At 39.7% G+C, this 15,591-nt stretch overlaps 1 protein-coding gene across 1 annotated transcript in view; it reads right to left on the bottom strand.

Moving 5' to 3' along the window:
• vps37d (VPS37D subunit of ESCRT-I) overlaps window positions 1-15,591 on the bottom strand; it is a 49,483-nt gene that overhangs the window by 27,671 nt on the left and 6,221 nt on the right. Inside the window, exon 2 of the mRNA XM_057821386.1 lies at window positions 9,787-9,958. Coding sequence (XP_057677369.1) covers window positions 9,787-9,958 — 172 coding nt within the window. The remainder of the gene's footprint in view (window positions 1-9,786; window positions 9,959-15,591) is intronic.

The following is a 15,591-nucleotide window of genomic DNA, read 5'->3' as shown; positions in this document are numbered from 1 at the left end:
AGCTAAAGCTCTGGCTAACAAAAGGGGGGAAGGGAAGGGTGAATGGTGTCTGACATGTGGTTAATGGGCAAGCCTGTATAGTGTCACATCTCGTTATTCCCACAGCGCTTATTTCCTGTCGCTGTCACCGGCTTCCTGTTTCTGTAAAAAGCTCTCAGCTTTCACGTAAAAAGACAAAATTAAATAAATCGAATCTCGTCAAGAAAACCAATTTTCTGACAGCGCCGATTCTTACAATATTGTAAAAGAAATATTAACAGGCTAGAACTGTGAATTACATTCCCCGACTAGCTAGAGAGTGAAAAAGATAAATTACTGCTTAACACATCACAGGATAATCACTCTGGATAATCTTTTAGGGACATCCCATAATTGCTCTTTTTTTTGCTGACTTTGATCGCAATACAAGATAAATGTTCAAAATTGGCCCGATAATAGGAACGCATGTACTGTTCCCCACATTAGCGAGCTCCTGGCAACACCAGGAAACACCTCATCATTCAACATCTTGAATCGTTAACATTTGCGTCAAAGAGTATGAAGCTGTTGAGAAATCGAGAAAGTCCCTAACAATGTGGACTCTGTGCTCCAGTCACAGGAATTCATCTCAGAGGGAACAATTTTTAAAAAACAAAACAAAAAAAAGCTTGTCTGGTCTAAGTCAGCAGAGTGTGTGATGATGGTTACAAACAAATCCCACGCCCAGCATCACAAGCGCTGATGGATGTTTTAGATCTAGTAACTTTGCGCTATCCTAATTGCAACTGCATTGTTGCTGTCATGAGGAGATCATTTCCTCCCATTGAGCCTCTGGGAGATATTGGCTCAAGGATTAAAGGAGATTAAAAGAAAAACTGGAAACGACGCGGCGTCTTGTTGTCATCGCAATACTGCAGCCGTCGTGCAGCTGAGAACATTTCCAACACATCAAACGTTCTCGTGCTCCGCGGACCAAAATTAAAGCTGTCGGGCATCCAGATAGAAAAAATAAATACATTTTAAGGGCAGTCCGGCAAAGATTTGCTCGTGAGCTTCAGGGAAAAAACGTCAAGGCACATTTAAGAAAAAGGAGTTGATTGAAGCCTGGCCCTGCGTGGTGCAGCAACCAGAGACTGAAAGACATTTGACACCAAAGACATATGAGTCACAGGACCAACAGCGATCACCTTATCTGACAAGCTCCAAGGGTTCCGCTCTAGGCACATTTAAAAAAAAAAAAAAAAAGGATACTTGAGCTTGAAAATGACATTTCAGAAGAATCAGGCTCATGTCTGATGACAGGGTTCTTTAAAGGCTTTATTGTCCAGAGGTTTCCCACCCATATTGATTCGTGCCATGATTGATCGAAGTCAGAAAAAAACAGATTGGCAGATGTCAGAGAAAGATTATCCGGAGAGATTACCTCATAGATAGCGTGGGGTGTATTTTTCCCTACCAGAGCTTCAGGCAAAGGTTTTGGGATGACAATGGATCTTTCCCAAACCCAAAACAACCTTTGACCAATCATAGGTTCTAGCAAACTTTACAGGTCTCCAGACTAACTTTTTTACAAGGAGCACAGTGGCGCCGGACTTTAAATTTTCGGGGCGCGAGCAGAGGATTCAGGGTCACACACTGTAAATCGACATGCAAAGTTTTCTTCTAATTTTCACTGTTTCGCCAATACTTTCATATTAAATGCATAAAACTACAAACTTATGAATCTATATGTTAATCTCTATCAGTTTTTACATCAACCAGTATACAACAGGTAGTGCTCAGGTTATGAAATACCCAATTTAGGCGATTTCGACTTTACGACGCCGGAGTCTCGTCCGTTGTTTTGTCTCAAGTCTTTTTTTTTTTTTTTTTTTTTAAGTCGCGTAACAGTGTCTTGTCCACCTCTCAGCATAGATGGTAAGTAGAGTATATCATTTGTCGTTTAATTTTGTTATTAATAAAATCTAAACGGTTGAGCTCTGATTGCTAAGCATATCTGGTATTTAATTATACTATATGTCCAGCCCGCTTTCCTTTGTTGCACTTGTTCTTGTTTAACGTCACGCCAACTCTACTTTCTGTTAGTTTCAAACAGTGCTTTCACGTTGGGAAGCGAGGGTGAATGGCAGTTAACATTACAAGAAGGCAGAGAAAGGGTAAACGGTGCAGGCTCGGCGATGTCCCCTGTTAGCTCGCTAGCTAATATGTCTATTGATTTACTTGATAGCATTATTGTACGCTGTCATGATTGTAATTTCTAAATGTGTGTTCCTAGTTTGACGGTAACAAATAAATAAATGTCAGCTGTAAGAAGAACTATGGTGTGATCTTGATTTTTATCTTATTTTTTTACTGTATTTCATGAATATGACTTATAATACATGTTTTTAAATAGTTATTTTGAGATTAAGGGTACTTAAAAGGTTAAGTCCCACTTGCGCGGAAATTTGGGTTACGTCGTCGTTCGTAAACCGAGGACTATACCTGTACTTAGAAAGTCGGTTAGCATGGGAATTTTGTTCTATTTTTGTCTCCGTCACCTGGCAACGAATTTATTGATCGACAAATCACCTATGAGGACATTGGCCAACCCAGAAATTGACATCCACACGCCACACTTTGTTAACATGGAGGAGCATATCATTTTAGTAGCGTGCGACTAGCACATACTTTATGATACCTCTCGGCATGATTTTCAGGACATAAATAAAAAAGCAGCAGTATGGAAAGTTGTTGGCGCTCAGAAAATACCGGAAATTTTAAAATGCCCTCCATATTCATAGCCAATCAGAGACGAGCGATGATGCACAGGCAGAGGGCGGTGGGTGTCGCAGTCACATAGCATCGCAGTCACATAGCGTCCAGTGTTGTTTTTGGCAGCCATTTTAATTTTCGTCTTAGTATTTTGGACGACAATATTAATTAGCCGTAGTCATATTTCAGTCACTTCAAAATGTGTTCGTCTTCGTCTAGTTTTAGTCAAGGAAAACTAAAATTTCGTCGTTTTAGTCAACAATATATATCGGTATCAGAACTTGCTTGAGCTATTACTAGCCTTAAGCATAGGCTGGCTTCTATAATAAAACAACAAGAAATTTTGTACAAATGACTTAGATCAATAGATTACTGTAAAGGTAAAATACAGACATATGTTTCCGAGGTGGAAACATATCAGAAAGCACTCACGAATGTCAAAGCGACCGAAAGACACAGCACTGAGCAAGTAAATGACTTGCGAGCCAAACTGTCACAAAATAGATGCAGTGAATTATTTTGACCAACAGGTGGCAGCAACGCACTGCAAAAGGTCAACTGGTTTCCTACACTAAGCACCTATAGCCAGCTTAGACGTATTGTTAAATTATACAAATTAGTACGAATCTTTATAACAATAAAAAAAAAAAAAATTTTGCAAAAACTAATTTGCGAGGTGTGGCGGCTTTTATGTGCGCCCCAATCTTTTATATGTAGGAGAAAACCTGTGCCACTTTTCTTCTCTGGGCGGCAATTGAAGTGAGGTTTCTTCCAAAAATTCTGTTTAGATCGAGTGTCACTGAATGCATAAAAAATATTTGCAACATTTGAGTGGGTTTTCAAAATTCAGGTGTTGCCATTACCAGTATTTAATTGCGAAATGTTGGTTTTACAACTCACTAGCGGCAATGGAATCACAACCAATCTTGAATGTTTCATCTTTTCAATATCAATCAAGTCAGCCCTGAGACATTTTTTTTAACCTAAGAAACGTCCGATTCATCTTTGAGTCACTAACAGTAAACATTCTGATTTCTGTAGTCCTCCATTAAATCAGACTGACCATCACTGTAATTAATCACATTAAGATACTTAACATTTGCTTTTGTTTTGGAAAGCAATGACACTGTTGTAGAGAGTTTGCATACTTTTCATAGTCCAGTTCAAAAGGATTGGAAGTCTATCTAATAGCCCTTATAGCCTACTTGTGAATCTTCAGTCAGACTCACTCATTGCCCAAATAGGATTCAGATGTTTCGCAGAAGGACGGACCCCCTCCCATCCTTCCATGTGAAATTGACTGTGTGTAATACACTAACACACCACCTGAAGCTGAACAAATCTGCCAAACGTTTCATCATTGACTGGAAGCTAAAACAGAAATCATTTTCATGAGGAGGAAAAAAAACTTTCTGCTGATTCTTCAAAGCTAACGCCCAGAGTAATAACATAAGCAGCACTGGAAATTTCCTCAGAAAATGAAGCGGTGAGGATTTACTTTATCATCCGCTGTCGGCGTGGCATCGCCACTGACAAGATTTTCTCCGGTGCGTCCGCAAAACTTCGAATTTTAAGGCTGATGCTTAGAGGGACATCATCTGTCAAATACCAAACGAGGGCCCCTTCACCACAGTAAATTCCTTGACAACTGCGGCAGGCTTCCAGCTGGAATTTAATATGCCCCATTTGGTTCCCATGACCAAACTCCAAAGTCATGCTGAGGCTTTTTTGCAGAGCAATTGATGACTCTTCTCAAAGTCAGAGGGTTTCCAAAGGCTGACAAGAGACTTGCAGTCATGCCAAATGTGCCATAAGAGTGTCAGAGTCACGAGTCAAAAGGGATTTCATTCAACTTTGTCTTATGCAGCCACACATAAAACACTAACTTTTGATCAAAAGTGACAAACAGCAGCCTCACCCAGTGCTTAGACTTGTCAGACAACAGCAGTCCTCAAACCTGTGACATGGGGGCCCACTGAGACCTGTGGGACAATAATTTGTGCCACCCTACTTGACAATGAAGTGGATTCTTAGTGTGGCCCGCGTATGTTTTGCCCTGGGCATTTTATGTTTCGTTCTGTTTTTATTTTAGCACTACTATAGCTCAGGCGTATGATAGCTTTTTATATTTATTGTCAAGTTAGCCAAAGTGAGTTAGCATCCTTAGTCACTCAGTTGTAATGTGGTTTTGTAATAACAGAGTTTTAAATATATAAAAATATATCCTGTCATGTCTTTCTCAAAAACTGCTCTGAATAGATAGGTTGCCGATAAGCAAACTACAGGAAAAGTGGGAGACTTTATCTTATATGTACAGTGCAGTGTTCGCAAAATATCAAATTAAACGTCATTTCATGACTAGACATGCTGAGGAGCGTTCAAAACGTAAGTTCACGAGAGGGAGAGATGAGGTCACCAATCTTGAATTTTGTTAAGAGCTAGAGTCGGCTGACAAAAGCATTAGCTGCATCGAGATTCGACACGTGACGATTCGATTACGATTCATAAATGATCAAAAACGTTTTTCCCTGATAACTTCATGACAACCGGTAGTAGCGGAACGAAATTTAGTTAGTTATGATGGCTGCAGCTGAAGTTACTGAGTGAGAGATTTACTCCAGTTCAAAAGACTCGAAAATAAATTTGTGTATGAGACAGGCAGGGACCCGGCAGTCGTACTTTTGGTCCTCTTCTGTGCTCAAGGTATTTTTTATAGCGAGAGGGGAAGAGAGATAGTTCGTTGCGCCTTGTCTTTCAGTTGTCTAGCAGTAGGTTCAAATCGTGTTAATTGGAAAAAGTCCCTAGTGTTTTGCTAAATCCCGTGTCAGTCTATCAGAGGTGAGTACACGAACCCTCTTGTACTGTTTAGCTTTTATTATTGTTGTTTTTAAGATGTAACTAGTTAGCGCTGAGCGCTAAGCTAATTAGCGACTTCGCTAACATGTATTTCCATGGCAATTTATGCGTTTTTTGGTGGTGTACAAAAGTTACTCTAGATGCAGAATGTGTAAAACCAGGATTAAGTACGGTTGTGGTAACACTACAAACATGTGAAATAGTGCAGAAATCTGTGAAAGCAAAGTATATCGGTTAAAAGAAGTCTTATTTGTAAAAAAAAACTTTGTTTGTTTCCAGAAAATGTGGAATTCATTCCACCAGTGTAAATTTTATTGTATTGTTAAAAGAAATTAGTACCGGTACTGCCTTTGAAACAGCTAATGTTTTTGCACTTTCTTGTGAAAAAGAGCAATTTAAGGTCAGCTGTGTGCTGTATAGGGATGTTGAGCAAAACGTACTGCCTTTAGAATGGTTAATGTTTTTGCAACAAAAAAAGCAGCTTTTTGTTGTATGGGCATGTTACCATCATTTCTGTTGTATGGGCATGTTACCATCATTTCTGTTGAATCATTATAATGGACATAACTTTGTTTGGCTACATTATTAATTAAAAATATATGATGCATCAACAATCGTGATCATCGTCAATACCGTGATCATCGTTGAATAATCGAATCGTAGCACCCTGAATCGTAATCATATCGAATCGTGGGGTGCATTAGATGGCATACCCTTAATATCGGAAAATATCAAAATTGTTTTTTTCCATTACCGGGTGTGGGCCAATACTCTTGTTGCCTTCAACGTTAATGTAGAAGCCTTACGCTTTTGTACACGGGCTGGTCACAGGCTTGGCACAGCAATATTGAACATTAGAGAGCTCCAAATTAAGATGCTTGGGATTTGTTACAGTATGTGAGCATTATCATTATTAAAGCATCCAGTGGGGCATCACAATACAATTAGCCATAATATGTTAAGTCCACGCCCACATAACGGAATTAGTTTGATATCGGTGTGAGATTTTTGGAGTTGGACAATATCGGAATATCATTTAAAAAGTCATCATCGGACAACTCCATTAAGGACCATTAATGTTTTGAATATTTAATGTTAAAGATGTAGAATTTTGGATTTTTTTTTTTTTTTGATTACTCAAAACTCTTTTAAGGAAATCCTTGATACAGTCCAGACTAGGAATGGAACCTCTTGGTACCTGACGATACGATACGATACGATACGATACGATACGATTTGCGATACAAAGCTCACAATAACGATGATCTGACGATATGGCGATACAACGATTATCGATACATTGGTCAGGAAATCATTCTAAGATATTCTACAAAAAAACTAATAACCAGAAAAACAAGCTTCTGCTGTGAATTGGAATGAGTTTTTCACTAGTAGACGTCCAATCCATTTGAACTGGGAGGGTGGCAGCGAATGAACATTCGTTCACTTGCTGCCATCCCTCCCACTTCAAACGGATTTAACGTCTATGGCAGTCAGTGGCAGCCAATGCCAGGCAATGAGGTAATTTTGGGCCATTTAAGGTCATTTACCTATTGATTTTCAGTTACTTCCTGTTGATTTTGGGGTATTTTTTATGGGTCACTTGCTGTTTATTTGTTTGTATATTTTATTTCCTATTTTGACTGTCTTGGTTTTTATGTTGTATTGATTTAAATGTGATTTTTATGATCTTCATGTGATGTAAAGCACTTTGAATTGCCTTGTGTTGAATTGTGCTATATAAACAATTTTGCCTTGCCTTGCCTTTATTTTGCGTTACAGAACAGGAAGTGACCTGGGAATCAACCAAATGAATAGGCAGTGACTCAAACTCAACAGGAAATGACCTGTAAATTCCTTAAAATGAACAGCAAGTGACCTGTAAATGCCCCGAAAATCGGACCGAATGACTGTGAATGCTTTGGTTTTGAATGAATGAACGTTCCCAGTCTAAATGGATTGTGCGTCGAGCACCGTCAATGGCCTTTTCAAAATGATATCTCGATTCTTGACCGGAGCATATCGATAACCTTTTGGGATACAAAGTATCACGATTAGTGATGCACGATAATACATTTTTCAACCGATACCGATAACCGATAATTTCCTCCTCATTCCAACCGATAACCGATAATGTCAAGCCGATAATTCTATTAAAAGATTTATGTAAAATTTTAAAGTATACACCCAAAAAAATTACTGAGCAAAAATAAAATGTATTGCTCTTTTTTTCAACATAAAATATGAACAAGTCGTCATTTCAAACATCTAAATAATGACAAATTGTCTGACATTGTGTAATGGTAAACTTTTGGCAACAATTACTGATAGAGTAAATACGTAAGTTACAAATACAATACAAAAATGCCTTTAAAAGTAAGCCATTCCTAACATTAATACACTACAAAACACACCTCCTTAAAACTAGTCAGTTTTAAGTGTAAATCTATTGGCAATAAGTGAAATTATCTGCCATCGCTTCAAGTGTATTTCTCTCAGATTTCTTGGAAGAAAAATAGCTAGCTGAAAATAATCTTAACAGCCTTGTTTTAAGCAATACATTATTATACTTAATCCTAAAAAAAAAAAACTTGTAAGAAAGAAAGATTTTGAATAATATTTGTGGTTACAGACTGTTGATTTAAGAATTTGATTATCTACTGTGACTGTAATTGATCAGAGAAATAAGTTAAATAATTTGAAAAGTGATTTCTAATGTTATATGCTTTGTTGCACACTGTGAAAATGATTAACTCAAAAGAGCGAGATGTCATTTACCCATTCTGCAGCACTTTGTTTACATTTGCGGCTTTCACGACATTTGCTTTACAGCAGCTAAACTGATACACGGCAGTATTATTTGGATGGAGTTGGAGCTCGCATTCGCGTGCGTGTTGTTTTGTGCCTGAGTTTTGTTAAGCCGAAAATAAAGGCAGCGTTACAAAGTCATCTGACCGCTCGTCATTTTACATATGCATTATTGACTGGCTGACTTCGTTTTCTCCATGTTTAAATTATCATCTAACCACTGTGCCGTCATGATAAGCTTGCTTACTGGACATCACTTTTTCATGAAGAATGGTGGTCGTAGAAACTGCATTATTTTTTTATCCAGGGCTTTGGTTCTCGGGTCATTTAGGTTAAAAAAAAAAAAAAAAAAAAAAAAAAACGTGTTTCGTCTCGGCGGCGGCTACGTTCATACCGGATAATCCGACCGCCCCGGCCAGTTCGCCGCGGCGTATTCAGGTCCTGGCTCTGCTCGCACGCCGTGGTGGAACGCTCGAGAAACCGGGGTGTTCGCCGGAGTGAGGTCCTGAAGCCGGGGAACCGGGCTCGGACCAGCCCGCCCCGCCGGCTGCCTGCCGGACCGGCCAGAGCGGCGGGCTCCGTCGGAAGACGGCTACTTGCCGACTATCGGTCTCCAGTCGTGTCGGTGTTTAGCCTTAGATGCGAATTTACCACCCGCCTTGGGCTGCATTCCCAAACAGCCCGACTCTGTATTGTCACAAGCCCCGTAGTTTAGCTTATGTTTACAATAGCCTTCGCATTACCGATAGCAGCAGCCTCGTATTCGTTCCAAAAATCTTTGTGATGCAGTTTTAAATGGCTGCTGGGTTAGTGGTTTTGAATGAGGACGCTTTCTTTCTGCCTCGTGGAACTTCTACGGTACATGTTGCGCAGATGGCGAGAGCGTCGTTTTTTTAGTAACATCCGCCATAATATTCAACTACTTCTTGTCGTGTAACTCCCGCCTCCTCAACCCCTCCTCCCTCAGGGGCTTCAGAGAGGGGAGGGGTTGAGGAGGCGGCGCGCTGAATTCTTCAGTTGCGCACATTTGGAGGCTAAATCAAGTATATAATTATCGGATTGCATTATTGGTTGATTTTTTTTATTATCTGGATTATCTGTGTGACGTCATAATTGCCATTATCGGCCGATAATTATCGGTGACCGATATTATCGTGTATCTTTAATCACGATATATCACCATTTCAATATTTTGTCACACCCCTAGTCCAGACTATTTCCAGCGACTCCAGAATAAACGAACTTGAGACCCCTCTTCTACAACTATAAGCATATTTTCCTATCCTGTCCTGGTATTCGAACTTGTGACCTTGTCATCACAGCCTCTCAACTCTTGACATTTCCCTGCTGGCATCTAATATGGAACCAAAAGCTTCTGGGTTAACTCACCAAGTTGACTCTGTTTTTCCCAGCAAACATTTGCCAGGTTGGACAGCTCCCGGTATTTTTCCGCCAACTGGATTCGGCCATTATTAAGGCGGGGCTGCCGAGCAAGGCTGGTGTCGGCCAGGCTGCGATTGGACACCAGCATCATCTCTCTGTCTACTTGGAGCTCCTGGAACTGGAAGCACAACACAATTCCATTGTTTTTTTACACTGCCGTACATAGATCATAAAGTGGATATTTTGGAACAAATGGTCCAAATATTTTTGGGGGAGTTATTTTTACAATTGAGTCAGAGTTTGTTGTGTGCGTGTTGGATTCACAGGGAGCTGCCTGAACTGATCACCGTCACCAGTCAGACCACCTTGGCTGTGCCCACCGGGCCTTCAACGGCCACAAGGCCATGACCATTTTTCCGCTTCATGGCGCAGCGAGGTCAACAATGTCCTGGATGACAGGTTTTGTTTTAAAGTTTTTACCTAAATACCACCCTGAGGAAGCTCATGACGTACACGTTTTTGAAGCAAGGTAATATAGGTAACATATTTGACACTCAAAAAAATCATAAACAGCAAGAAACGTAAACTACACCATAGACACACTGCATAACGGAGTTCCTGAAAATATCAGTGGACGGTGGGTTTATTTTTACAAAAAGGGATCTAGTGGGCAGGCTTTGCACTTTATGTACGTGCCTTACATACTGCATGGAGGAGGGGGAGGCAGTTTTGGCTGAAGGACGTGCTTTACGTGTTGGCGCTTTGAAGTCTTCTGAAATAGTCAAGACATTCCTCGCCGTGCTGTTTCCTCCGGATGAAAGTGGACGCTTTCTCAGGAAATGAGCAGCATCCTTTTGTTTAGTGTAGCTTGGAACAAAGGAGGACAAACGTCGCCAGCTAAAGTGCCCTTCGTACACTTACAGTAATACTGTATTAGAGGCAAAACATTTGACTTTTACAACACTTTGTCTTTTGTGTTTAACTTTGCAACTTTGTAAAAAATATACGGGGTGTTCCAAAATGTTTGACCCCATTTCGTAGGCCAATAATTTTGACAATTTTCGTCGGAATGACTTCAAATTTTCACAGCTTGTGTAGAAACGTTTCAAGTTTTTGTGTGTAACATTTGGCGTTTCTATCTTTTCAGGTTAAGAAATGCCATTTACTTCAAAAGAAAAGGCATTTTGCGTGTTAGAGTATGCTCGGATTCAGTCACCGAAGACAGTGCAGCGTGCCTTCACAAAATTTGCAAAGAGGCACCAACTACAAAACAATTTCGGACTTGGCTCCAAAAATTTCAAGAAATTTCAGCGAGTTTGGCACGAGCTCAAATACCGACTCGACGTGTGCAGAGTCACAGGCGGCACTCATATTGAACGTTTATGAAAGTCTGTCATAGAACCAACAAATATTTGTACTTTTCGTTGTAAATTTAACCAATAAAACTTATGACCTTCAAAATAAAGTGTATTTAGTTTCATTAAGATCCATCAAGTACTTTCCGAGATATGGGCATTTAGAATGGGGTCAACCATTTTGGAACACCCTGTATAAACAGTGCTGGCCAAAAGTATTGGCACCCCTGCAATTCTGTCAGATAATGCTCAATTTCTCCCAGAAAATGATTGCATTTACAAATGCTTTGGTAGTAATATCTTCATTTATTTTGCTTGCAATGAGAAAACACAAAAGAGAAAAAAAAAATCATGATCATTTTAGAAAAAACTCAAAAAATGGACCGGACAAAAGTATTGGCACACTCAGCTTAATACTTGGTAGCACAACCTTTAGACAAATTAACTGCGAACAACTGCTTCCGGTATCCATCAATGAGTTTCTTAGTTTCGACCATTCTTCTTTGGCCAACTGCTCCAGGTGTCAGATTTGAAGGGTGCCTTCTCCAAACTGCCATTTTCAGATCGCTCCACAGGTGTACTAAGGGATTCAGGTCTGGACTCATTGCTGACCACTTTAGAATTCTCCAGTGCTTTCTCTCAAACCATGTTTCTAGTGCTTTTTGAAGTGTGTTTTGGGTCATTGTCCTGCTGGAAGACCGATGACCTCTGAGGGAGACCCAGCTTTCTCAAACTGGGCCCAACATTATGCTGCAAAATTTGTTGGTAGTATTCAGACTTCATAATGCCATGCACACAGTCAAGCAGTCCAGTGACAGAGGTAGCAAAGCAACCCTAAAACATCAGGGAACCTCCGCCATGTTTGACTGTGGGGACAGTGTTCTTTTCTTTGAAGGCCTCTTTTTTTCCTGTAAACTCTATGTTGATGCCTTTTCCCAAAAAGCTCCACTTTTGTCTCATCTGAACAGAGAACATTTTTCCAAAACGTTTTGGGCTTTTTCAGGTAAGTTTTGGCAAACTCCAGCCTGGCTTTTTTATGTCTCTGGGTCAGAAGTGGGGTCTTCTTGGGTATCCTACCATAGAGTCCCTTTTCATTCAGACACCAACGGAAATTACAGGTTAACACTGTTGTACCCTCGGACTGCAGGACAGCTTTAACTTGTTTGGATTTTAGTCCACCATCCGCACAATCTTTCGTTGAAATCTCTCGTCAAATTTTCTTTGCCATCCACATCTAGGGAGGTTAGCCACAGTGCCATGGGCTTTACACTTATTGATGACACTGGGCACGGTAGACACAGAAACATTCAGGTCTTTGGAGATGAACTTGTACCCTTAAGATTGCCCATGCTTCCTCACAATTTTGCTTCTCAAGTCCTCAGACAGTTCTTTGGGCTTCTTTCTTTTCTCCATGCTCAATGTGGTACACACAAGGACACAGGACAGAGGTTGAGTCAACTTTAATCCATTTTAACTGGCTACAAGTGTGATTTAGTTATTGTCACAGGTAAGTAACAGGTGCTGTTAATTACATACACATTAGAGAAGCATCACATGATTTTTCAAACAGTGCCAATACTTTTGTCCGCCCCATTTTTTGAGTTTTGAGTAAAATGATAATCACTTAATTTTTTTCCCCATTCTCTTGTGCTTCTTCATTGCAAGCAAAATAAATGAAAATATTACTACCAAAGCGTTTGTAATTGTAATCATTTTCTGGGAGAAATTGAGCATTATCTAACAGAATTGCAGGGATGCCAATACTTTTGGCCAGCACTGTATATATCTATCAATTTGCATATTATAAATGTTATATTTTACAGTAATACAATATTTTGTTTGGTTCACCCTGTCTCCCTCGTCATTTACCCATCAAGCTTAACATGAATTCTGATTTCTTTGTCCATATGCGACACATATCTGATTTTTCCCATGCAGTGTGAACAGTACAATTCGGATTTTTTCATATTCGACATAGGCTCATTTATATTTTTATAAAAATCGGATGTCTCTATAACACTTCTGCATGTGAACACATACAGTACCTGTGTGAACGCGACCCAAATGTCATCAACAAGTGAAATACGTCACCAAACATTTTCAAAACAAACAACAGACGAGAACAAGCAATGGCGGAGAAAGGAATTAACGAAAGAAAAAAAATCTGAATAGGACAGTGTGAATGTAGTCAAAAAGTATTTTTGGACTATTTGTACATGTACTTTTCGGGTTATTAATTGTTGCACCCGGATACTGAATAAAAATTCAAAGGCTTCTCTGAAATGTTAACTGTCTGCAGGTCATGAGAAAACAGTAATAAATTATTCAAATGCATTTCCATTATGGTTGAACAATGCAGTCTGGAACAGCTCTGTAATAAAACTGCTCTGTGTCTAACACATTAGCTCAGACTCACACTCTTTCTTTTCAAAGAGTCACAAAAAGCCCAAAGGCAGTTTCTGGAGAGATACATTGCATTTTTTACGGGTCACCAAAAGGGTGAATGTAGTCTAAAAAGCTGCAGAATTCACAAAACATTTGGCTGTTTATTCTAAACTTCTCCGGTATGGAAGAAGATAACACGTTCGTCACGGTCATGTCTTGCCGGGGCTTATCCTACTGGAACTGCCCAGGGAGTTTTGTTTGGATTTAGCCAACACTGAAAGATGACACTATGAGGGATCGTGGGAGCCGAGATGATAACGAAAATCCGCATTGTTTTCGTCCTCTATTTCAGTCCATTGACGGCGATGGCAGTGTAAAAGTTCAAATTGGTTAACATGTTAATAGTAATCAGAATGTGTGTCAAGCAGACTCCCCCCCCCCCGAGGCTCGTAGCCAATCTATTGACGTGTCGCATAATTAAAGCTTCGGGCAATTATATAACAGCGCAGTTGGTTTTCAATACAGTTTTAAAAAATGGGAGCAATGATTCATCATGGTGGATCATAATGACTGAGTCACTTTGCATAATGCTATTATTGCCAGATAAATGAAGCGTGCCACTTGATTAGATCAAGTGGAGATGTGAAAAGAGGAGCGAACTGGTGCTTTTGATAGGTTTTTGCTTATATGCCAAATGAGGAAAGAGAAACTAAAGCAGGTTTATCGCCAGCGCATTAGGATTTAGTCGTAGGGATCAAGACAAAAACAAGTTTGCCATCAGTTATCGACTACACAAAGTTGAAAACCTAAATGACCGTGGAGAAAGACGGCTCTGACTAGGCCTGTCACGATAACAAATTTTTGTGTTCGATAATTTATCTCATAAATTATTGCGATATGCGATATTATTGCGGCCCCCCCTTTTTTTTTTAAACCAATTTACAATGACACAGTGAGAATACAGTATATATTAATAAATTACTCTTAAATTCAAAAATATTTTTAAGAAATCACAACTAAAAACAACACCATGCCTCTTTTAAGTAAAAGACAACGCTGTTAATACTAGCCGTGTGCGAAATTTCCGATTCTTAGATTATTTGCGAGTCGGCCGTGGAAGATTGGAGAAAGATTCACAAACATCCAAATTGCGATTATTGAATTATACCAGGTAAAGCAGAACTAAAACACAGTCAGCGCGGTCTTCAGGACGCAATGAGGAACGGACCGAGAGCAAATATAATGTTCAACTCATGCCACTAGATAAAAAAAACAAAAATACCTGACTGCGGCCGCTAGCTGGTTCAAACAACACCCAGTTGCTAGTTGCTACAAACATACGGCTATAGTAGATATCACATATATGCAGAACTAGATGCTAAATGACAGATGACTGCGGTGTTCGAACATATAAAAAGAACTAGATGGAAATGACAGGCTTGCCGTTTAGTATTTGTTGCGTTGTAAACAGCCGCCATCTTAAAGCAGTAGACTTCTCTAGAAGGCTCTGTTGTAGAGAACCTAATTGACTTTTTATCTGAAATACTCCTAAATCAGCAAAATCTTGACTTGAATCGATCTTTAAATAATGAAACCGTTTCAAAACTTTGACATGTTGTAAGTAGACTGAAGGGTAATTATGGAATAAGGGAAGCAATTTTATCAACTTTAACGGTTGATTCACATAATTACCGTAATTTTCACACTATAAGGCACACCTGACTATAAGCCGCCATCCACTAAATTTGGCACGAAAACTGCATTTGTTCATAGATAAGGCGCACTGGACTATAAGTCACAGCTGTCCTCACTGTATTATGGGATATTTACACCAAAAGATATTGACCGTTGAAACTTTGACAGCGGCTTCATACGACTGTCGTAAGACCAAATGAATCACTATGAAGCTTTGAACCAATTGGCTGCAAAGCTTAATTGCTTCAACAAGCTTCATTTGGCCATCACTGCTCCCTTGGGGAGACAGTCAACCTCTGCTGCCACCTGCTGTCAACATTGTCGTCGTCCAACATGCCTCCTAGTATGCATTGCAGCGCTGCAGATGTAAATAACA

Source organism: Corythoichthys intestinalis, chromosome 18 (assembly GCF_030265065.1).
Source record: "Corythoichthys intestinalis isolate RoL2023-P3 chromosome 18, ASM3026506v1, whole genome shotgun sequence".
Classification (NCBI taxonomy): domain Eukaryota; kingdom Metazoa; phylum Chordata; class Actinopteri; order Syngnathiformes; family Syngnathidae; genus Corythoichthys; species Corythoichthys intestinalis.
Note: the sequence above shows the minus strand (reverse complement) of the source record. Positions and strands in the feature narration are given on the sequence as shown.